This window comes from Peromyscus californicus, unplaced genomic scaffold (assembly GCF_007827085.1).
Source record: "Peromyscus californicus insignis strain IS unplaced genomic scaffold, ASM782708v3 Scaffold_9__1_contigs__length_137607984, whole genome shotgun sequence".
In the NCBI taxonomy this organism is placed as follows: domain Eukaryota; kingdom Metazoa; phylum Chordata; class Mammalia; order Rodentia; family Cricetidae; genus Peromyscus; species Peromyscus californicus.
Genome location: NW_026294617.1, coordinates 99,890,759 through 99,916,186, shown reverse-complemented (window position 1 = coordinate 99,916,186; position 25,428 = coordinate 99,890,759). Strand labels below are relative to the sequence as shown.

Below are 25,428 nucleotides of genomic sequence, written 5' to 3'. Positions count from 1 at the left end.
AATGTGCAGATAAATGGATAGAGCTAGAAACAGCCATCCTGAGGGAGGTAACCCAGATTCCCTCCTCCCCCCCCCAAAAAAAATACTACATGGTTTCTCTTATATATGAATGATAGCTTTTAAGCTTTATATATGTATATTTCTATCCAAATAACTGGAGGGTAGGTAGCTAGTAAGAGATCAAGGGGGCATAGGGAATCTTCCAAGGAAGAAGGAATAGAATTTAGTGTTATAAAGAGATAAAGAGGAAACCAGACTAGGAGGATTAAATGGTGAAGAGGAATGAGAGGGCAAGATAAAGGAGGGAATAAGGGGAATGAAGGATAACTAACATTAATAGCCCTCTGAACTACCATATGGAAACCTACTTCCATAGAAGTTTCCTAAGTAAAATATATGAAAGGGAACTAAATGGATTCACTGTATAATGGGGAGAGAATGCTCCAACTAGACGTCTTATGCCACCAAATAAAACCTCCAATGTTAGAAATGGGTTGCATCCTGTTGAGTCATTACAGAAACGGCCCCATTAGACTTCCCTGTGAATTAAAGACTATTTCCAAGGCTATTGGTTATGTTAGTGAAGTCCTATTGCTGATGATACAACTTACATTATAGAACACAGAAATTGAAATTGAGCTGGTGCCCAAATAAAATCTTCACTCCTACTGACTAGAATTTATGATTCCGAAGGGTACTTTGTATGCTAAGAGAGAAGGAAAGTAAGCATCAATATAACCCAACTACAAACTTCGAGACCTACAACAGTGACCTGACTGTAAGATATAGTGTAATAGTGGCACAAATGTTATGGGAGTAACCAATCACTTTTTTTTTTTAACGTAAGGCTCACTTTGTAAGTTGGAACTTATTCTGACACTGCTAAAGTGGCCAAGAATATGAGACTAAATAGACCACAGGCCCTAGAGGGAACCTACTACTATTATTTTGCTAAATGAAGATAGCAATAAAGTGATTCTTAGTGACATATTCCCACACCCATAGATCAGTACATCACTGAACCTTTATCAAGCAGGCTTCTTCTTGCAGTAGGTAGTAATTAACACAGAGACCCACAAGTGGACAATGTGCCGAGAATGAGAGACTTGGGAGCACTCAGCTGTAAATGAGATGTCTTTTTAAAACCCCTCCCTTTAAGGCCCAGTTATCTATTCAGAAGAGGAGGCAAAAAGATGGCAAGATGCAAGGGTGTTGGACAACTCCATGAAGACACAGCCTTCCAGACACAACAGGATTGAAACTCACAGACTGTGACAGCACACACAAGACCATCACTAGTTCAAATCAGACAAAATCCAAGCACAGAGAAGGGGAAGTAGCCCCAGAGTCCTAACCAAGAAGTTATTGATACCTGCTGAGGAAGGGAAAAATCAATTTTTCTCTAATGGGGTGTCCCTGGGTATATAAACCACACTTCAAGGCAGGCCCAATGCCCAGAAAGACCTGGCCAACACAAAATAAAGTTCTTGGGGGGTGCTTTTCATTTTTGTTTTTGTTTTTAAAAGAGAAGAGGGAGGGAAAGGGGAAGACAGGGAGGAAGAGAGAGAGAGAGAGAGAGAGAGAGAGAGAGAGAGAGAGAGAGAGAGAACGAACATGAAATTGGGTAGTTAGAAAGATGAGAAAGGGGTCTGGGGGAGTAGAGGAGGGGAAAAATATGATCCAAATATACATTGTGAAAAAAAAATTTAAGTTCCCTTTGAGTCTTTCTAGGTATTATCCTTTGCTTCTGGATGGCATGGAAATCTTTCCAGAATCTCACAGAGAATTTCTATGATGAGGGACAGAAAGAATTTTTCTCCAGAAGGTTTACTGCATGAGGCACCATTCTAACTGAGGTTGAGAAGAATGGGGTTCAGTGGGGTAGACAGGGGAGGGAAATATCAGAGAAGAAGGAAAGTGAATTATGGGAGCATCCAGCATGAAAAGACCAACAGGGAGACAAGCGTACTTCATGAGCAGAGGCAAGCCCACAAAGCTTCGTGCTTCTAAACAGCGTGGACAGTGATACAGTACATGGGGGACGTGGTGATATTTCAGCTGCATTTGTAAGATTAAAGACTGAATTGAAATGTGGTGAGATAAGAGGAGGAAATGTGGAAAATTCCAGTTTAAGACAGCTGCATAACTAATATTTTATCAGCATTGGGATTTTCTTTCTTTCTTTCTTTTGGTGCTAGGAATTGAACTTAGGGCTTCACCCATGGTAGTCAAGTGGCCTGCCATTGAGATATAGTCCCAGACATAGCATTAATTCTGAAAAAAGAAAGTAGAGTATGGAGAAGGTTGTGATTTAAAACGTTATAAAAATGATTACACAGAACCAAAGGTTTGCTTAAGTCTCCAGTCTTAACCAGACGACCTGACATACAGACATGGTAAGAAAAAGAGACCTTGTGAAACTAACTTATGAAAACAATGACAAACATTACAAAATAATACATCAACATAATATAAAACATGGCACATGAAACACAAATAACATATAAAATACATTACAGGTTGTATGTTTACGTATAACAGATAATACACATGAAACATTCGTGAAGAGCCAAGCAGCAGAACATGAATGCTAGTCACAAGACAAAGCACAAGCCTTTAAATCAGAGAAACTCAGCTTTCCAGGTCACAGGTTCATACCAACCAGAGTGGTGGAGCAGGAAAATGGGTATTTTATACGTGCAAGGATTCACAAGGCTTACCTCATCGATACTGTTTCATAAATATTCAGCTGATAACGTGCTGGAACAAAACAGGGTTTAAGGGAACAAGAAGCTGAGAGATCCAGAAAAGAGAATTTCTCTGAGAGGAGCCTGAAGGAAAGATCCGTGCTGCTGTATGTACAGGCACAGAGCGGGTAGTTTAGGGTGACAGGAAACAGGGAAGTCCTGAATTGGGACATCTTAGGAAAAGAAGAACCCTAGAAAGTGTGTGAGAGTTATGAGCAGGGGTGAGGGGCGGGAACACGAGACTACATTAGAGCAAACAGTCTAAGAAACGAAAGGAGGAAATAAGAAATGTGGGGGGAAACTCAAAGTTATACAGCAAAAGCAATACAGATATGTATACAGAGTAATGAAAAATTAGAATTAACAGAAACATCATGGCTATAGAACAATATGTATATTAGCAACTTCAGCAATAAATAAGGAAAAAAAAATCCAGGTAGCAGGTTTAAGAAGACTGGGAAAGACTTGAGGGAGACCAAAGATACTAAGATGGTCCTTGGTAAACTATGGGATAGAGTGATGGCCACAGCTGGACAGCAGCAACTCGGAGCTTTATTTAATGACACAACGTCTCTCAAAGACCACTGTCTAACAGGGATGGAGCTTTCGAACACGGAAAGTAGAAAAGGAAATAACTATCGGAGAGAAACAGCTAACACAGTTACAAAACCAAGTCGTATGAACTGAATTTCAACTGTGCGCATTCACGATTCAGAGAAAAACTTAACTGTCTTTAGAAACAAGCTTCATGCTCTCTTTAGAAATCACACGTACCTGATTTCTTTTGTTCTCCAGCAGTGACGTTTCATAGAGCTGAGCATTGTGAAGGACAATACCACAAAATGCCAAATAGGCAGCGAAGTCCTAGAACAGAGATGACAACAGCCAGGTTGGAACTGCCTGTAAAACTGTCTAGAAACAGTGCCTGAAACATAGAAGTACTTGCAGTTGAAGTAAATGTTAGATACCAAAATGTAGGCGCCTGTTATGCATAAAATTAGGAATTCATTGCAAACTGATGGGTAGCTAAATGGCACAACTAGCCGATGACTGGGTGTTCAGTCTTCTTTATGTTATATGAAGAGGAGGAAAGGAATTGAGATGGTGATATTGCATAAAATTGCAGTTTTTCTCTGTACAAGATTTGGTGTAGACTGTACATGACACTAAGACTCAAGCCTATGAGGAACCAAATAAATAGGTTATAACTTATTATTGAAGCAAATGAAAACTCACATATTTAAAAAGATATTGTCCATAACAAGTTAAGTCTTATGTAAGGTTGCAGATACTAATTTAAACACATTTTTTTTAAGATTTATTTATTTTATGTATGAGTGCTCTATCTGCATGCATGACTTTATGCCAGCAGAGGGCATAGATTCCACTATAGATAGTTGTGAGTCACCATGCGGGTCCTGGGAATTTAACTCAGGACCTCTGGAAGAGTAGCCAGTGCTCTTAACTGCTGAGTCATCTCTCCAGCCCTCAAATACATTCTTTTTAATATGAATTTAGAATCCTTATAATGCTGCAATAGGGTAATGTGCTTACAGTTAAATTAATGATTAAAGCAGTCATTAGATGGTATGATTTATCCATACCTGTGGATAGATTTTGTCAAGATGTGATACAGTCTAGACATTTATTAAGGGCAGTTTTATTTTGGTGGACTACAAATAGTGGACATAAAGTTTATCTAATAATCATATTTTTGTATCAGGTATCCAGATGTAATTAATAGCACAGAGGTATACTACTCTGACTTTGAAAGTTACCTCTTATCAATTAAAGTTACCTCTAGATCAATTAAAACACGGGGCTAACACAGGTCAACACTGCTACGTCACAGGAACAAAACTAACCGTCTTGTTTGAATGTCTTCCAAATTCCAAAAAGCACCTGGTAGCAACATGGCTTAGAGGGGTGGAGAGGTAGTGGGCTATGACAAATGTACAATGCATATTCGGTAGGAGAAATCATAAGGCGCTGGAGAACGAAGATGTAAGCAGGGAAAGTTGGGAAGGAATCTTGTCGATGTGGTGTGTGGAATGTATTCTGTAACAGTCAGATGGGAATGGTAAGGTAACACCAATTGCTGTTCTCCTGGAAGCTAAATCCATATAACCCTTCCTGAACTTACACGTTGGCTACCCTGTGCAAAACTTATAAAACTAGGAAATTTGCTTTACCAGGAGGAAAATGTCAGTGTTCAGTCAGTGCAGGGTGCAGGGCTTAGAGCAACCCGGGTTTGTTTTCTCCTTGAGGATGACCTTTTGTACAGCATTGATAGAAAGTACAAGGAGATCACTAAAGTACAGAGGGCCCTTTGTGCGCACCCAGCTCGGGGCAGGGCTTGCTGGTAGCTCAGTGAGGAGAGAACTTGGGGTTCCTGTGACACTCAAGCACCCTCGAGTCAAATCAGTGATGTCATTAGCTGAAGAACTTCTTCTAAAATTCACATTTTTTCTCTTTTACTCTTAAAAAAAGTGTTGTTAAGAATTTCAGAGATGAGTACCATATTTGCATCTTCCCCATCCCACCCTCTCATCTCTCCAGCTTCTCCCATGCCCCTGTCTTAAATTCACAACCCTTCTTCCTTAATTATTACTGGTGCACACACACGCGCGCACACCCAACCCCCCTACACACACAAATTCACATCATCTTTAAGCATAACTTTTTTTTTAAGCAACCATTTCAGCAATACCTAACTCCAGAGGTCATGTGCTATAAAGAGAATGTGTCTTTCTAAGCCGGCATCATGCCAAACTAAGGTACCTTTTCATCCTTTTCAGTGAATGTCCCACCATTTCCTGACTTCTTGTTGATGGCCTGGGCCACACCAACAACCTAGGATAAGAAGATAAAAGCACACATGTTTTTTCATTAGCTTCAATTCCTCAGAGTGAATGTGTTTACAGGGGATACCAGCTGTTCAAAAGCACAAAGCTGAAATGCTAAAACAAAACCCAAGTCCAGTCTTTTATTCTTTTTTTTTTTTTCTTTTTTTCAAGACAGGGTTTCTCTGTGTAGCTTTGCGCCTTTCCTGGAACTCACTTGGTAGACCAGGCTGGCCTCGAACTCACAGAGATCCACCTGCCTCTGCCTCCCGAGTGCTGGGATTAAAGGCGTGCGCCACCACCGCCCGGCCAGTCTTTTATTCTTAATAAGGGTAATAATATTCCTAACTTCCTGGAGCCTAAACCACCTGGGACTCTGGGACTTTACCTTGCATCCAGATTAAACTAGTTGGTAATTATGTTTTAAGTAAATATTTTGCATAGTTTTCAAGTTCAAAAAATTAAGAAAAAATCCTTTATATTTCCAATAAAATGCATAATTAAACAAACATTTTACATTGATTTCTAAAAGGCTAGGTGCTCACTCAGAAAAAGGAAGCCGGGCCCAGCAGCCAGTTACAGAGGAATTCAGGAGAGTCATTAGTACACAAGAATTTCTCATGCAGGAATGTAGCTCAGCTTCTTTTGAAACTTCTGGCCTTGAAAATTATTTGACCTTCAACAGAATTATTTTTGGGAAAAGAAGTTATTAAAAAACCAAAACAGGAATTAACAGGCGAAGCCTACTTTCACATAGGTCAGAAGGAATTTGAAAGATAAACTGTACTTAAGTTGGCCAAGCTAAACTTGGCCCGTATGCCTTGAGTTCCACAAAAGGTTAAGAAAGACTTGAAGAAACCTCTCATCTGTCGGCTCAGAGGGCCATTAGTCCTGTCCAGATCTAGCTTCAGGTTGAGAAATTACTTCGCATTTATAACAACTTACAACTTACTTCAGCTTCCTCTTAATATGAATTCTATCGTTTCCTTCTTTTCCCAACTTAGTTCCATCAAAATGAACTATTTCTCCCTAAGTGCTCACCCTTTAGGAAACGCAGCCTTAATTCTGAGTGGAAGGTTCGTCTTTCTTCGTCCAGCTCACTCTAAGTTCCCTACCTACGAGAAATGATAGAAAGCTCTCCCTTAGGAGAACAGAGGAGAAAAGGGAAATACATTCTCAGGGGATGCAGTTTTCTGATACTCCCAACACTCTTTTTCCTCTCCTTTATTATATCATAAAAGGATAATATGCTTTTTAAAAAAGAGAATTATTCATTAATCCTAACTGCCTTTCTTGCCCTGGGTTCGACTCACCCTGGCTTTCACAGGCTCCTTGTATACTCTTCGTGTTTCTAGACGCTCTAGTCTGGGAAAGTTTTGTCCAAGTCAAGCACGTCTGGTTTGTAGCTAGGCATTTTCACTCGAAACAGAAACGATGAGAACAACCTGAGGGTCGTGGGGCCTGACATGTAGCAGTAGAAATCTAACCCAGTTTTAAGTACTCACTCATTCATAAGTGCTAAACAGCCTACTAAAAATCAAATAACAAAGACAGAAGAAAAGTTAAGAATTCGGTGGGCAAAGTATGACCCACGCAGAGCCAGTAGGCTGTGCGATGAGTTTTATGGTGCAGTTGCCCCATATTGAGGGCACAGTGGAGGGCACCTCTCAGAAAGGACAGTATGTTCACTCAAAAACACACAGCTATTTAAAAACTGACCCCAAGTCAAATTATAGTAACCTTTTAGACCATCAGTATATTACCATAGATTGATAGTGAGATAAGTCAACACTAAAGTCTTAAATAAAACCAGCTGTACAACTCTGAAATTAAGGGTTACCAAAACCATATTGTCATTTGATTAGGTTGTTGAAGTTTCCTGAAAATGAAGGCAAAGTCAGGCTAGGCCATTTGCTTCTCTGAGTTCCTGGACTATCAGCTATAGGAACTTTAAGCTGGTCAGTGGGCTATACAGTGGGTGCCTGTCAATGACTGGGACAACCAGGGAGACCTACAAGAGAAGATGGGTGGGTCAGGGAACATCAATTCCCACTAGAACTGCAGGCTCAAAATACTGCTGGCTCCCCAGAGTTCCCGGTGGCTTCCATTTTAGTATCAGAGCACTTGGAACAAGGCTTCTTCAGACACAGAATGGTCCCTGGGGCTCTCTCTTTATTAAAACCTGTGTCCCAATTTTTCTCTCTCCTTCCCCCTCCTCTTTCCTTATACCCCCCCCCTCTGGTTTCTTGATTGAGATGGGGGTCTTTCTCAGTCTGTAACCTAGGACACCTTTGACCTTGGAGCAATCCTCCTGCCTCTACCTCTCATATGCCGAGCTTGCTGGCATGAGTCTCTACACCTTCCCTTTCAACTTAAATTTTAGTTTATGGTTTTACACTAGGGGTATTTATTTATAAATAAGCATTATTTATTACTGTGAGATTAAAAGTTTTCTTTCTGCTTAAAATATCGTTGAAGCTATACTATATCTATGAAACCCCTTTATTCATTTTTGGTTTTTTTTTTCCCTTTCTTTCTTTAGAAACCAGTGTCTGCTGCTCATCCCTGAAGCTCCTATTTTGGACTGTAAGTTCACCCTCAGCCTCCTGTTTTTCAGTGAGTTGCATGGCATTGGGGTGAGAATCTGAACGTGCTGCCTGTGTGTGGTACAGGCTCCTGTCTCCTGGGTCACAGCTTAAGCAGAGGGCAAGCTCCACCACTGTTTGCCTTGACGGCTGATGGAGATGAGCTCAGCTTATGGGTAGAATTTCATGGACAAGCCTTTTCACAGGGTTCACGTTAGGCCCACTCGCCTCCCGCCTGTGGCGCGGACTCACCTACGGTCCACAGATGCCATTCTCACATGCTCCACACGGAATCTCAGACACTGTCGGCCCATTTGGCTTTTGGAAGCTTGCTTTCTTTACCTTGGGTTCCTGGCTTGGCTTCAGGTATCTGCTGGTTTCCCTTCCCTTTAAATTCACTTGTATAGTTTAAACCTTGCTTTTAGTAGCCTTTGCCCTTGGACCAGTTTGCAGAATGCTAGGATTTTTACATCAATTTTGTCTTCGGAAGTCGGCCCTGATGAGCTTCAAAACCTACTTTGTGTCCCCTGATTCCAAACATTTGCTATGCAGTTGTTCCTCAGAAGGAAATAATTCCAGGTCCCTTGCTGTTCAGATGCCAAAATCGAAGAATGCTAAGCTGCCTCATATAAAATGACAGAGTTTGCATAAACATACACATATCCCCTACCTCCTTTAAATCACTCCTAGAGTACTTATAATGCATGATATATCATATGCTATTTTAGTAGTTGCTATATTGCACTATTTAGGGAAAAACAAAGAAAAGGATTGCATATATTCCAAACAAACCAATTTTTCTCAAATATTTTTATCTGAAGTTGGATAAAGCCGTGGAAGCAGAACGCACAGTTATAGAAGGCCAACTATATTTAATTTCTTCTAATGGTAAAGAAAGATATGTACTGAGACAATTTCATACAATGAGGTATTCCAATAAGAAATTACTCATCCGTTCTACTAACAAATGATTTTTCCACTACTCATCCTGTGGACTTAGATGAGAAGCTGATTTGTTGGTTTTGTTTCCGTTAGGATGACTATCTGAGTATAATATTTACATTAAAAATCAGGCAAGCGAGAGCTGGAGAGACTGCTCAGCAGCTAAGAGCATGGGGCTGTCCTTTCAGAGGACACAATTTGGATTCCCAGCTCCCACATGGCAGCTCACAACCGTTTGTAACTCCAGTCTCAGGAGATTCAACACCTGCTCTTGAACTCTGCAGGCATCAGCTGGTACACAGACAGATATGCAGGCAAACCACCATACACATAAAAATCTTTTTTTTTTAAATAAGCAAGCAGCTATATGCAGCAGCACATGTCTGTACCCCCAGGACTAGGAAGGCTAAGACAGGAGATCTGCTAAGATTTCAAGGCCAACCTGTGCTACATAGTGAGTACCGGGTCTGGCAGGTATATACAAGACCATATCTCAAAAATCAATCAGTCAATCAATCAATCAATCAATAAATAAATAAAATCCCCACCAAAACCAAACCAACCAAACAAACACCAGGCATTTCTCTCATGAGACTACTAGACCAGGAAAAAGAAAAAAAAAGTGTGTATTGTGTATTTCTTCCTCCTTCGGATGGACGACAATCTAAAAACAACATGGAATAAATCTACAGGCTACAAGTAGAGAGTTGGGACTATAGCTCAGTGATAGATGGTCTGTCTACCACGACCAAGGCACTTGGTTCAGCTCTCGGTGTTGCAGGGACAAAAGAGAGAAAAGGTACAGTGTTTATCTATAGTCACAGAGATAATCAAGGACAAAAAGACATCAGCAGTCTGAATTTCAACAGTCCAGAGCAAAACCAGCAGCATCCTTTGCCTTCCTTGTGTGGCTATAAAGGTGTCCCCTCCAGTCTGCTACTGATAGTCCTTTGAACAAATTAGTCCATTTTCTGCAGATGAAATAGTTACTTTGTAGGGTTTACTTTGTTGTTGTTCGGTTTTTGAGACAAAGTCTCTCATGTTTTATAGCCTAGGCTGGCCTAGAACTTATTATGTAGCCAAGGCTGGCCTGGAAATGTTGATTCTCTAGCCTCCTCTGATATTCCAAGCATGAACTGTATTATATACAGCTTTTATTGCAAATATATGTTCAGACTTCAGATTTGAGAGTCATAGCCCTACAGATGTCAGATTCATTACTGGGAAGCCCATTTGCTTGCTGCCTACCTGGGGCGCTACGCTATGTTTTCAAGCAGAAAGGAGCCTCTATTGTACTGGCACTCCCACAGCATAAACAGATATCATGTCCCTACAGGGTTGAGTGTTCTTTAGAAATGCCTTGAGTCTCTCTGGGTGAGCAATGTGAAATGTGACAGCTGGCTGTTCCGGAGACAACCCATCACTGTCACAGACAGCAACCTCTTATTCAGTAAGTGGCTACTCCCAGACATTTACTAAGGTCACATATCAATCTCAATACATCACCCTGTTTCAATTTCCAGCGGATGCTCCACACGGAATCAAAACACAAAGGAGGAAGGGAAGCCATTGCAAATCCTGACATTCCTCCCTCCTGGCCATATAAGGACTCATGTAAGATAGTCTAACCTGAGCCAAAAGCCACATCACCCCCAAGAAACTAGAACACAGAAACATAATGTAAATACAACAATAATAATATCTAGTAACACATAAACTCTTGGAGAGTTCACCCCAGTGTTCTTTTCAAAATTTCATTTACTCTATAAATTAATGGGTTTCTTTGGAGCTGGGACATTTATTCCCAGCCCAAAGGGAGAAATAAGCATATGATATAGTTTTCCCATTAATAAAAAGAACAGTGAGGGCATTAGTTAGTTTTCTTGTAAATACCCAACAAGAAGTAGCACAAGGGGGCAGAGGTAATTGATGAATTGTGATGTGGAAACGTAGGCAAACATAAACCCTTTCCTCCCCAACTTGCTTTTGGTAATGCTGTTTCATCACAGCACTAGAAAATCTAACTAAGATTTAACATCTCTTTCTCTCGAAATTCAGCCTCTAAAGCTAATTTTCTCTTTATGGTAGAGAAGAAAGTAGATTATTAGATATTAAAATGTAGTTGGATTTTAAAAAGGAACATGAGTCGTGAAAGTTGACAAAGCACTTTCCCTATGTAACTTTAGCTCTTAGATGAATATAGACGTTGGCACACATATCTGTTGATAGTTGTAATTTCATTGATAAATACTTAAAGAATTTATAGAAAACATCAAAATATATCAAGGGGTCTAATTATGCAGTGTTGGGCCAAATGTTACACAAAGAAATTGTTTATTCATATCTGCAATTGGTTCCAGATCCTTAACACCCACCACTAAGAGCTACATAAAACTCATCACAATTAAATTTATAAATGATCTGTAAAATTAAAAATGCAATACTCTCCCACAAGCATTTGAGTGGTTACAGAATGCACCAATGAAGTATCTTCTGTTGAATGGAGGACAGCATGAAGCAAATTTTCTAAGCATTACAAATGAGATACCATTTGGGTCACAGAAAGCAATGCTAAATGAATCCTCAAGTCTGTGTTGTTTCTACACTTCCTTTTCACTCTGGATCCATGGTGTAGATGCAAACAGTTCACCTATTAGACTGTTTTCTATCTGCTATTCTTAGGAAATGTCCCTACCCTCCTTGGGAAAGTGGTTAATGTCCTTTGTAAAAAGAGCAGTTGTTTATTATTTAAGTGCTAATGTGGAAAAGCGAAGGATCTTCACCATCACAGAGTCCAGTCCAGAACAAATAGAAACTGCTCCAAGCACTTCTATTTTGTTTCTAAAACAAACCTACAAGAAAGAGCACCGTGGGGGAATCAGCTCAGAGAACAATCTAAAAGGTTTTCAAAGCCAGCCAGCTCTTTAAGACTAAAATAGACTTAGACCAACCGACAGTCCACTAACAAACTTTGCTGGTTCTTGTAATTATATTTTCCTAAGAATTGAAGAGTTATAGGCATACCACTGTAACATTTTATTTGAACCAAATTTCTTGGTCAAATTGGAGAAAGTCTGCCTTGTTAAGATAGGCATAGACCACAGGATGGATCTTCTGTCTGTGCCTTCAGGATGGAACAGGCACCGATGTGCAGATCGTGAGAGCAGGTGTTTCCTGCTGTCCTAAGGCTGTGGGCAAAGACACAGATGAACACAGCAGCAGCCTCTCAGCCTTGCTCTGCCAGGTCTCAGAGGCTCGGCCCAGCCGGTCAGGTGAGTGCTGGACCCATGTAACATCCACCTCGTACAGATATTCTGCTTCTGGTGCACAAGCTCTCACAACCCAAAAGGAAAAATTAAAAAGCAAGTATTTTGCTTGCTTCTTGAAAATTTATTTTTATTATTGTTGTTGTTATTTGTTTTTTTGAGATAAGGTCTCTCTAGGTAAACCAGGCTAGTCTTGAACTGATAATCCTCCTGTCTCCACTTCCAGAATGCTGGACTTAGAGATGTGCACCACCACAGTTCAGTTTCCCATTTACTTTTCATGTCTCTGCTCCTTAGGCCAGGGTCTGAATATTTCAATGACTCAACCACTGAATGGGAAAAAAAAAAAAAGAAGAAATAAAAAAGAAAGGAAAGGGCGTGACTGCTCCTAGGTATGGTGGAGGAGAAGGTTTATTGGAGATAAAAGGGAGAGCATAGCCAGAGGCAGAGACATCTGGGAGAGTCCAGAGTGGACAAGACCCTGAGCCTTGTGAGGAGAAGGGGAGGGGGGACCAGGTGCAGCAGCCAGGAGGCCCAAAAGAGCTGAAAAAGATCAGATAACCAAAATGGTTGATTATATAGGAAGGACAGCTGGGGTGAAGACAGCCCAGCCCTGGGGCTGGAGAAATTCAGTGTAGGAGGAGGGCATGCCAGCCAGGAGGGGCCTGTAACAGGTAGGGTCTGAACCAGAGAGAACCTGGTGGCCGGTGTCTGCCTTGGTGTGTTAGAAGGCACCCCAGCCATGTGCCCCACTTTGAAACCTAACGACCACCGCCTGTCAAACAAAGCCTGGGCGTTAGAGAAAATACATGAGAATATTTTTAAATAACCCCGCATAGGTCAAAACGTTTAAACTCTACAAAGCACTTACTTTTGCATATTGTGGTTTGAATTACATGTCTTCATGCCTTATTTTGTGACTCGGGCGGGCATGCGTTAAGTGGGTTTAATTCATCTAAGTATTTATCTCACAGAAACTGGCAGGTGCTTTTTTTCAGCATTTGCCGGATTTGATGACGTCCTGCCTGCTGTCCCCTACTCACCCCTCCCCACAGGAACGACAGACAGAATAGCAGTAAGCTCCAAGTGAGGAGTCTCTCAGTAAGAGTTGGTATCTAGGTTCGGTCCCTATAAATACGTTTCTAGCATGTTACAAGGAACAGTACTCCAGGGAAGGGCACTGTCTCAGAAATAGGCCATCTGGTCCAGTGGCAGCTAAATTCTCTGCACTTCTTTACTAAACATAAGAGAATTCTGTCTGCTTACATAAATAACTAACGCAAGTGACTAAAATAAAACTGTCTCAAGTGCCTTTGCCTGAAAAAATCCAGAATGAAGTCTGAATGAAATTTAATAGCAGGCCTGAAAAGCAGACTTGCATTTCTTTCTTCAGTTTGCTTTGTTGGCATATCTTGGTTGCTCTCGGGGGCACATTGGCCCAGCTCAGGGCAAAACCTTCTCGTAACTCTTCTGTCCCTGGTGAAAACTTGCCCGTGTGTTCCTCTTTCAACATCTGAGAATGCCTCTCTGCCCCTTCCTTCCTTGTCGCATATTTTGAAAGGACTCTTGGCATTAAGTGACGTCACGCTGAGGGGCCTCCGGAAGACAAGCAGGTCTTCATTCCCATCCCGTCCCTTCCCGGGCAAAGTAAAGGCTATTTCAGTGGAGAGAGAGTCCAGCTGTCATCAGCAGCAGAATTTCAGGTAGTCTCTTTCCCACACTGTGACTGCACAGTCCAAGTGTGTGCTTGTGGATGTTGGTTTGTGAGTTTCTAGTTATGTGACTTTGACCAAGACCCCTAAATGGTCCAGTCTTTGTGTCCTTGTCGTTTAACAGGGACTAAGGTGGCTGCTTCCTGGGGTGTTACAAAAATGACAGGCCCCTAGAACCATCCCCACAGTATTTACTCCAGAAATACCACTCGTGGCAACTGTTTTCTCACGGAAGACAATTACCCCCAAGTCCTGTTCCACACCGCTTAACATACACAACCTGGACAGCTCTTTTCATTGATTTTTTTTTTTTTTTGGCCATTAATTTGCCTCTGGCTAATAGCTCTTTGACCCTTCTGAAATACAATATTTTAGCTTCCTCAAGCTTCAATAGTTTTGTTTTGTTTTTGTAACCCATTGACCCCTATCTTAAGAGGAAATAAGGAGAAGAGGGAGGAATACAAAAACTTATTCTCTGCGCTGTACAAGTAGCTATGATCCTGGCTTCTGAAATGATATCGCTATATCCATTACATCAATGGATTATAACGTAATATAATATTATACTATACAATATTACATTATTGAAAAGAACTACTGAAAATTTCAATTTGCTGAATTATCTCACAAGAAAAGAGCCTGGGGCTGGCAAGATAGCTCAGCAAGTAATTCCTGGGACCCACACAGTGAAAGGAGAGAACCAACTCCTAAAAGCTACCTTCTATCTCCATGTGTATATTTGTACACCCACATGCATGCATGTACACACAGATAGATAGATAGATAGATAGATAGATAGATAGATAGATAGATAGATAGATAGATAGATAGATAGATAGATGGGAAAGAGACAATTTTCAGGATTTTAATGAATCCTAAAAGTCTTCCAGAATGTCCTGGCCTGTGTCAGAGCACAGACTTCAGTATGTAATACACAACTGCTCCATTCATGCAGCTGTCAGAACTAGTTCCCTTGAAAAACTTCTGTCACTGCAAAGTATAAAACATTTTATAAACAAGAGATAAACAGTAATTCAATGACCATGGCTCTTTTCTGGTAAATAACTAGAATGGGTGATAGCGTAATCCGAACAATTTAAACAAAAACAAGGCAAATCCATTCTGCCTCAACTACAGGACAAAAGAACAGAAAGCCATTTTTCTTTTAAAGTTCACAGTTAGAGGCTAGCAAACAGATCGACACAGTCCAGGGCTATCCCACTGTCATTCGGGCCCAGCTGGCCGATCCAAGGTGGTTACTGACAGTCTCTGGCTCCCTCTCATTCCTTCTCTTACAAGTTCCATTACTGTCACTCAGCCGTGTTCCTTCTAAAAGCACTAGCTGGTGTCTCCTGACAGTTTCCACAATGTCACAAAGCATGCCCGGCCCTCTGCCTGTGTGGGCGCAGCTCTGCAGGTGGGTCTTTTATTACCCCCACTCTGCAGAGAAGGAAAGTGAAGGGAAAGGGATTAACCCGGATTAGTCATTCAGGAAGCAATAAGACAGGCTTCAAGCTCAGAGCAAACAATCTTTACAATTATTCCTGAAAGCTTCACTGGGCCTGTAAATTTTCATGTAAAGTTTTTTTGAGAGACTTCTGGTATGTTAGTAGGTGCAAAGCTGCCTCTACCTGATGTGATAAAGGAGACAAGAAATATTTAAAAAAAAAAAAAACAAACAAACAAAAAAAACATTTCTTTCACACTGTTCAAGGAAGGAGAAGGGCTTTGGGAATCCACAAAGGCGATGATAGAAAAACGTGGAGAAAAAGATTGAGAACTGCACCAAAAAGCAAACCACCTCAGGCAGCTCCAGCCAGGCTCCCTGGTAGCGGAGGCAGCCGACGCCTCATCGGGAAGGTAGAGACAGGCAGTCCTGGCCTCGGGACAAGCCACAGCCTCACAAACCCCAAACCAGCTGTGGGTTTTGGTCAAGCAGTGGTTCCTCCTCCTGCAGAACGGTCAGCATTGGAGAGGAGTAGAGAAGGCCAGAGATAACTATTCTGCCACTCCATGTGACTCAGAGGGCCATGGCCAGGCACACCCTAACAGAGAACCTGTCATTTAAAACTTAGCTTCCTTAAGGGCCTGACAAGGAATCACCACAAGTCCGAGAGCTTCAACGTAACCGGCAATCGTCCAAAATGAGAAACCTTCTAGGAAGCAATAATGGAGGGGGAGACGGGGAGACAAGAGGAAAAGGAGCAGTTAGCAGGGGACTTGCCTCAGGCAGCGAAGTGCTGGGCTACGGTAGTCCCGACATAGCTTTGGGGAGAGCGGGGTCATTAACTGAGGCCAGCTGGTTATTCTACCTGCATCCACCTAGCTCCCTTCAATGCTGTGGATTCTGAGAACTCCAAAACCCCAGGCATCTTCTTGACGTTCAGTTACATTCCTCCAGCAGAATGACAAGTAACAAGCACACACCTCAGTACTACAGCTGCTTCTCACATTCATTCTGGAGACACACCCTAACTAGGGTGTGCGTGATATGAGAAGTCTTAGGAAGCTAGGAGAACTGGCCCAGGCCACATATTGAAAAGCTAAGTATGCCTAGAAGAGGAAATGAAGGGACGTTATCAAAATGAAGACAGGTCTGGTTGACATCAGACCCTTGTTGGATACTAATTCAATGCTAGGATAAACCCTAAGAAAGGCACGAGTTTACATTCTGCTGTCCCACTGCCCATGCAGACAATTCTGTGCTATACATTTGAGGTTAAGACTGATGAACACAAGCTCAAGGTTTATGGGAGCGTACGGTGGGCTTTGAAAACACATTAGCACCTGGAATCTCTATGGACCTTGTGATGGTTTGGATCAGACATGCCTCCCATAGGCTCGGTCCCCAGTTGGTAGTGTTATTATTATTTGTGGAGGCTCTGGGGAGGTCAAGCATGTCAGTGGAGGCAGTCGCTGCAGTTCATAGCCTTGCCCTGCTTTCTGGATCACTTTCTCTGCTTTGTGCTTGAGTTTGAAGATGTGATCTCTTGGCTCCCCACTCTGCCTGCCATGCCCCTCCCCGCATTGTAGACTCTCCCTCTGGTAACACAAACCAAAATAAAACTTCTTCCTCACATTATCCTTGGTCAAGATGTTTTACCATAGCAACAGAAAACAGTTAATACAGATGTTATGGTTTACCTGGTGTTAAAGGTTAATTTTATATATCAACCTCTTTTAGTGAGCCCAGACAACAGGTACAACCATTTCTGGATGTGTCTGTCAGAGTGTCTCAGGAAGGAATAGCACCTGAACTAACAGATCCGTGAAGAACATTCCTCACCTACCATGCATGTGGGCACTACCAATGCATGTGGGCACTGACCAATCCACTCAGGGTCTGGGTAGACCAGACAGGCAGAGGCCGAGGCAAATTGCCCTCACTACTCAAGCTGAGCTGGCCATCTCCCAACTCCATACATCAGAACTCTGGGCCCTAAGGCCTTCAGATTTGATCCTACATAGAAGCCCCCAAGGTTTTAGGCCTTCGGTCTCACAGTGAATTACACCACCCCCTGTAATAGTTCTCTGGGTTAATGAAGGAAGATGGTTGGTTTCTTGGCCTCCAACTCCCATAATAAATCTCAGCTCTGTCTATAAGCATCTTATCGACTCTCTTTAAGACCATGACTCATTCAACTGGCAAGCTTTCAAAATCCCCTAGTTAGTTGTAATGTGACTTCAGATTTGAGAATGTCCAATTCGAACATTCAGTTTAATTGACAATCTACTATTTTTTTTTCACACATTTCATTGTGTGAAATGAAGAGGGAACTGAGAGCTAACAGAATCTAAATCTTCTAGCTAAGTGAAATACACAATATTTTCACACACCTGTTATAATTGCACATCTAAATATATGTCATTGAAATTAGCTACAATTTCTAGGCATTCAAAATTATAATGTAAACCCAAAGAAATCAACTGATAACCATAGCAACTGGATGATTATTTGTGAAATAAGCATTATTTAGACAATAACATACAATGTGAAATAAATTCATTAGAATTCCTATCCATTAGATAGGAAGTGAAATGTATGTAATTAGTTTCCCAATTAATGGTCATGGGCAGGTTTCTAATCAGTATTCAACCCTGTAACTACAGTTAAAAAAATCTCAAGCAGAACATTTAAGTATTTATATATTAACTTAAATGATAATCGTCACTATAGTGTTCATAAATGTGCAGAGTAAAAAACAGTTTCAAAGCAAAAAAAATATTTAGAAGTGACCTTTTATAGGAAATGCAAAATTGGCTTACCTCTTCTCTGTGGTTCTTAATTGGCATACAAAGAATACTTTGTGTCCTGTACCCTGTAATTTGGTCAACTTCTGCATTGAACCGAGGATCCTGGGAAGGAAAGGGAAATCCAATTTATTGGCCTACCTGTACAAAGATTGATTTGATTTTTCTCATACATTAGATTAGAGAAATCTAACCTTTGACTTTCCTTGTTACTATTGAGTAATGATTTTGTCATTATGAAGGGCATCAAATCATGTAAGCCCCTAACATTTGACAAAGATAAATATAAGGGCTGTTCTGGGGTTCCAGTGTTTATGAAAACTAAGTGCCCCATCCCAAACCAAGATTTTATCAATTGTTCCAAACTAAATGGCATACAAATATTTAGAGAGTTTTATGGTTGAAGAAAAAGCAGCATCTTTGACCTCTGACGAAAATTGTCTGTCCTCATCTGTCTACTGTCTGCTGTTAACTGTGTCACTCACAGAAAAGCAGCTCTGTCCTAAAACCTTTCCAACAAATGACGCCATTTCCAGTGTAAGGGTTGTTCTACACATCCACAGTACCCTGTCAGGATAACAAAACAAAGAAAATTATGGGGAAGTGGAAAAGAAAAGGAGCCCCTCATCCTAGAGTCTGGCTAAAGCCTCTGGCCAGCTGGATGGAAACCTCCAATTCTAGCACAAATAATACTTTCCATAAAAGCTGTTGGCATAAAATTAATATTAATTTCATAAACAACTATCTTTTGTTAAAGTAGCAACAACCTAGGCCTGAATGCATATGATTTTTTAGTCCAGAAATCTGTTAACTTTGTTTACACTAAAGATACCTGCCTGCATTTCTGTAGATAAGACCCTTACCTTATCAGCTGTCATCCTATAGGTGCCCAGGAAGAGCCATTCAGGGGCCTCCTAGAGGTTTCTTAACAACACTTTGAAGACAGTAACTTCAAGCCTCACCCCAATCCTGTATGTGACTATCTAACATACAGTGAGCCCTCCTCCTTGGGTGCCCCGTACCCACACTCCTGGGCACATCTCACTTTCCTCTGAGTGCCTCTCTTTCTCTTCACCCTTATGCTCATGCACAAAGAGCTTTCTTAAACCTCGACTCCGCATCATCAACTGGCTGGTCCTAAAATTCTTGTCTGCATCAAAGTTACAAATCCTTGCTTGGTTTTAAAGTGTAAGGAAAGTCTTCAGGCTGCCGAAGGTGTCAGCGGGGAGGTGTGCTCTGCCCTCCAACATGCTGCCGCTTCTTCAGGGGGTGTTAGTAAGGGTTTTGTTAGCACTTGAATCTCTTTGCTTTTAAAAAAAGCTTTAATTGTATGTGTAAGCGTGTGTGCCTATGAAAGCCGGTGCCCAAGAAGGCCAGAAGGCACCAGATGCCCTGAAGCTGGAGTTAGGGCAGTTGTGAACTCTCTGATGTGGGTGTCAGGAGCTGAACAAACTCCAGTCCTCTGCATGGGCAGCAGCTGCTGAGCCCCATCTTTACTTTTTTGTTGTTGTTGGGTTTTTTTTTTTTTATAATTGTACGGTTGGGGTCACCACAACATGAAGAACTGTATTAAAGGGTCACCGCATTAGCAAGGTTGAGAGCGTAGGTCCTAAGAGGTTTTTTTTTAATATTTATTTATTTTATGTATATGAGTGACCTGTCTTCATGCACACCAGAAGAGGGAATCAGACCCCATTACAGATGGTTGCAATGGGAGCCACCATGTGGTTTCTGGGACTTGAACTCAGGACCTCTGGAAGAGCAGCCAGTGCTCTTAAGCACTGAGCCTTCTCTCAGCCCCGCCCCCCCTTCTTTTAAAGCACGGGGATACATACCTAAGAATTACAAAGGATAAGTAAAAAGTGTAAAAGTTCTAAATGTAGGTTAAATAAAGTTAAAAGGCAGGTTTCCATTACAAAGAGGATTAGCAAGATCTAAATGGGGCTATATTCTCTAATTCTGTGAGAGTTCTATTTTAAAAATCTCTCTCTTTTTTATCCATTACTATATTCTTAGTACTTGGTAGTTATTAATAATTGGGAGAATTATAATAAATAACACTATCATTATCAGATGTGGTCATTTTTACCTTTATAATCCTCAAAGCAAAGCTTGTTCATTAGGACTGAAACTGTAGAAAAGAAAATCAGATATAAACATAGACTGTAAGGTGAGCATAGAAGCCAGCATTCAGAGCATACAGATCCCACAAGTTCTGGGCTCCACCTAAAAATAGTATCCTTGCTCCAAAAGCTGCATTGGGAATTCCCCTCAGGAATATGGAATATTTACTCAGGAAAGCCCTCCTCTTTTGAAGGTCATTTCCATTTTTTTCTTTAAATTGGTCTGAAGTCTCACAAAGACGAAGCCGTGAATGAAGTAGGTGATTACACCAGATTCCAGCAAATGGGGTCAGAAATGAGGCCAGTTTTCTCAAGAGGGTAGAACTGAAGTTGGCTTTAAAGATAACTTCAAAGGAAAAGATAAATCAGTGTAAATTTTTTACATTATGAGCATCATGCATTCTTGGGTTTTCGTTCCAGAAAATATGCACAAGGTTTGATTCAGACACGCAAGTAGTGTTAGCTAAATGTTTCTAGTAAAATAATTCTTATTTTATCTTTGCATATCTAGACATTTTTATCTTTAGACTTCATTGTATCTAAGGAAAGTAGGAAGAATACTGATAGTGATGGGTTGGAGAAGTAAATATTAATCATTAGTGAATTGTTGTACATAATACTAAATCAAAGGTTAAGAATAAAAACGTATCTTTTGCGATAATTTTGTTAATGAATCTTGTAATTACAAATTCAGCTTATAAAGAAGAGGATTTAACTCAACTATTTAATCAAAGCAGTAGAATTTGTATCTACATACAAATATAGGATGTAAGGTCAGGGGAACTTCCAGAATGACCTCATATCCGTGTGCTGAGGTAGCCAAGAACCAGAGAGGGGTCCAGAGCTTTCTCCCTCCCCCCTTCCCATTCTGTGTTCCCTTCAGTTTAACCGTTTCAGAGTTTTAATGAAAGGTCTAACACTGTGCTGAGTTCTGTGGATCATCTAATCAAATGACTGAACCTGACAAGGTCACAGGGACTCTTACTGCAGACAATATGGAGGAAGTGTGGGTCACCAGGGTCCCATTTGAGGTTGGGGCTATAGTCATAACATATAGGGCTTGTACCTCCAGGGTAGTATTAGAATTAAACAGGATTGTAAACACCCACATCACACAGGAAAATGGAGAATTGGCTGTTGTTTGGAAAACCAAAGAAGGTCTCAAAATTATACATCTGTGGATGTTCTTGCCAAAGGAGCCTAGCTTCAGTCTACCCATAAAAGACAATCTAAAAAATAACTGTCCTGTACCCTTCAACTACATCTAAATCAAGAAAGACAAACACTGTGATAAACTATATTAACTTGGAGGGAAACATGACAGCTCTGTGCAAAATATGATCCTGAATTACATCCTGGTGAGAAAGAAAAATAACTGTACCAGGGTTATTTAACAGGATAGCTGAAAAATGTTAATAAGGACTATAAGATGTTTAGCATACATTAGATAATAGCATTGTACCACTGTCCATTTTTCTAAATTTGATCGTTTTGTTGTAGGAAGAAGAGTGTTCTTATTAAAAAGCACACAATGAAGGGCCAGTGAGATGGCTGGGTGGGTAAACAGTCTTGCCACTAAGCCTGGAAAGCTGAGTTCAAGCCATGGGAGTCACATGGTGGAAGGAGGGAACCAACTCCCAAAAGCTGTAAGTTTTTCTCTGACTTCTACACATGTGGTATATCACACACACACACACACACACACACACACACACACACACACACACACACACTCACACTCACACATTCACACACATACACACACTCACACACTCACACAGTCACACATATACACTTACACACTCACACACACTCATGCACATACACATACACACTCACACACACTCACACACACATATACACTCACACACATGGGCATGCACACACTAATATAAAAATTAAAACCAGGATAAAATATTTAGTAAAAGTATGTCTTCCACTTATCTAATTACAAAGAAATACTAAGCATGTGTGACTTACACGAGAGAGAGAGAGACAAAGAGACAGAGAGAGACAGAGAGACAGAGAGACAGAGAGAGGAAGGAAAGAGGGACGTGACGAAGCAAAGGAGGAAAGGCCAGTAGAGAACCGAGGAACAGTGTATGCAAGTTTCTTACACCGATCTGTGAATTCAAAATGAAAATAACAGAAAACAAAAACACAAAAGAATCACCAAGTAAGGCTCATTTTCTCCAAGAATGGCATTTTAAAGATAAAATTGGAGCATGAGCATGAGCAAGTACAGACACAGCAGTTCCCAGACTGTGTTCCCTGGGGGCACAACAGCACCGCAAAGAGATCATCATTTATCTAAATTGATGCATCTACTGGTGCTCTTTCCTGTTCTAATATTTACTTTGGAAACAACTGTACTCATTAGGAATTCACCAGAGAGATGTCATACTCCTTTAAGAAGGGGTCTGTGTGAGTCCTTCAGTAGAACGACAGGAGCGGAGAGTGAGATAAGTCGATTTGTTCCTCTGGAAAAAAAAAATGAAAGGGAAGGATACGGTAAGGGAAGGAGGGCTGGAGGAATAGCAGTTACATGATGACAGCCATGTCAATGGTGATGTGGATCCTCCTTAACGTTATCTGTGCTCTCCAGAAATCAAGGCCCACATGGAGTGGCCATGCAGAAGCAGAACCTGAAGTTTGCATTTGAGTCAATTCAGGAGAGAGGTGGGAGTTTTAATAATATAAAGCCTCACAACATAAAAAGAACCATAGGGAGGGGCTATGAAACCTTCTTTAGAAAGTGGACCGGGTTCAGGTGGTCTTGTGTAGGTATTGGATATTTTGTTATTATGATAACACGTCTTATTAAGTCAGTATCTTATACATACTAACATTTCCTTACCTTCTTATTGATAAATGTTTTGATTTTGTCTTACTAGTAGTAAATTTGGTGCCACATTGAGGAAGCTTCCCCAACTAGGAAGTCATAAGACTCAACATCAGTCAGTGTTTAAACAGCTCCCGCCAGCTAATCCTCTCCTTGGTATTTGTGGGCTAACAGAATCATTCCTTGGGCTAAGCTGAGGACATTGACTTATACTTGAAATATGACAATGTGTTATTTTATCAATTTTAACTGTATTTTCAAATTTGTGTTATTTTATATAATTTTCTGTGATGAATTTTTAAATAGTGAATCAAATGTTGATAATTTCTCACAACTAAAGTATCCATGAATATTTAAAAATTGTTTTCAGCTTCCATATAAACACTATTATATTTCATGTCTCCCTCTTAGATTTCTGCTGCATTATAACCTTGACAGTGTTCTGTAGACACATAAGCTTAAGGAACAAACAATGACAGTGTCATTTTTACTGGTTCATGGTTAAAGAAGCCAGACTCAGGCAGCATCCGAACATATGTTCATATTCTGACTACTTTCACAAAAGGCTCTGGGACAGTGTTTTTATTACTCAAATTATGCTTGAAGCTGAGAGATGAATTTTCCATTACATAAATGACTTCCAGTGCTAATACCAATGTAAATTAGAACATGGATGAACTCCACACTCCTGATGGAATTAATGGACATGAAAGTCTGTAAGGCCACCATAAACACTATTGTAGGGTACCATGGGTGAAGAGAAGGAGAAATCCAAGGCTAACAGGCTACACCCTTAAGATTGGTGTAAATGAGAAGAGCTGGTTATCCTAGACCACAGCCCAAGAATTCAACCACTATTAACTACAAAGCAAAAACACACTGTCAAACTTTAACATGGTAAGTAGATTAGATAAAATGCAGGTGAGTGAAGGATTGACGTGCAGGAAACAGCGGCACAGGACAAATGACAGCTTTTTTAGCAAAGCTACAGAGTAAGTATGATCCTAGCATTCTTGAGACTCTAAAATAGAAATCCTGCTGTCACCTACAACAGGAAGAAAAAGGACACGAAAAATTTGCCCGGAAGAGAAGGATATGGTTCTTGGTTCTTGGAGTCAGCTACGGTGTGGTGTTATAGAGCACCCAGAGGTTGAGGGTAGCTCCATGAAGACCACTAAGTTTTTCAAAGAGTATCAAGATTGAAAAGAATGTATACACAATGGGTTCTGGGGAGAAAAACATCTTAGGAGTTAAACTACCTGAACTATCATGCCACATCCCTGCCCTGATAGCCCTGAGTCATTATTCATCTACTGTTTCCAAAACTCCAGGCATTTCTGATTCCTTTCGTCTATCCCTGCTGTCTCCCACCAGCTGCCGAGCTCAGCAGCTTCTGATGCTGGAACTCCACTCCTCTCTTCCCATCTTTCAGTTTGGAGTAGGGCTCAGGGACCCACTTCCTCACACATAGATTGTTAAAATAATCTATCCTCGCAGCCTCACGGTTTTCTTTCTTTCGATTGTTTTATGACTGGGGAAGATGAAATTTTATCCTCCCAAAACACAATTTAAGACATACTCGTCACCCTTCAAAACTTCTTCAATTCCTCCTTTTGGTTCTGACTCAATACTATCTCCCTCATCGAGAGTTCGACCAAGAGTGCACCCCCCACAGCTCCCTAATGTCTACTCACACTTAGACACTTACAGTCCAATTTCCCTGACTCTCCCTCACAGTTCTCTCTATTGGTGGATCTCATCAGGCCCACATCCAAGTTACTTGAATCCTCCATATTTTCCAGGGATCACCAAGCCTTTCTTTGTCAAAGAAGACTTTCTCCACCTTCCTCACTTATGTCAAACCTGACTCTGAGGACACTTGCCTTGACAGATATGACCAGCCTGAAATCTGATACTTACGCTAGAAATTCTAGTTATCCATTGTATCTAGTATAATCTTAATCCAGTAAATATTATTAAGTCCTATCCGCCAGGTGCTAAAACAGGCACTGGGAACCTAGTGAGCTGGGCCACACCAACCCTGAGCCTTCGTGGTGTAGCAGGTAGTAGATAGCTAGAACAACTCTTAGGCACTATACTACACAGAGAAACCCTGT

At 40.9% G+C, this 25,428-nt stretch overlaps 1 protein-coding gene across 2 annotated transcripts in view; it reads right to left on the bottom strand.

The window, feature by feature from the left end:
* The window catches only part of Pde5a (phosphodiesterase 5A), a 141,085-nt gene that overhangs the window by 91,902 nt on the left and 23,755 nt on the right, over window positions 1-25,428 (bottom strand). For both annotated transcript variants that reach the window (XM_052731317.1, XM_052731318.1), the window contains exons 3-5: window positions 18,362-18,451; window positions 5,529-5,600; window positions 3,522-3,611 (exon numbers count right to left, since the gene is read on the bottom strand). In XM_052731317.1, coding sequence (XP_052587277.1) covers window positions 3,522-3,611; window positions 5,529-5,600; window positions 18,362-18,451 — 252 coding nt within the window. The remainder of the gene's footprint in view (window positions 1-3,521; window positions 3,612-5,528; window positions 5,601-18,361; window positions 18,452-25,428) is intronic.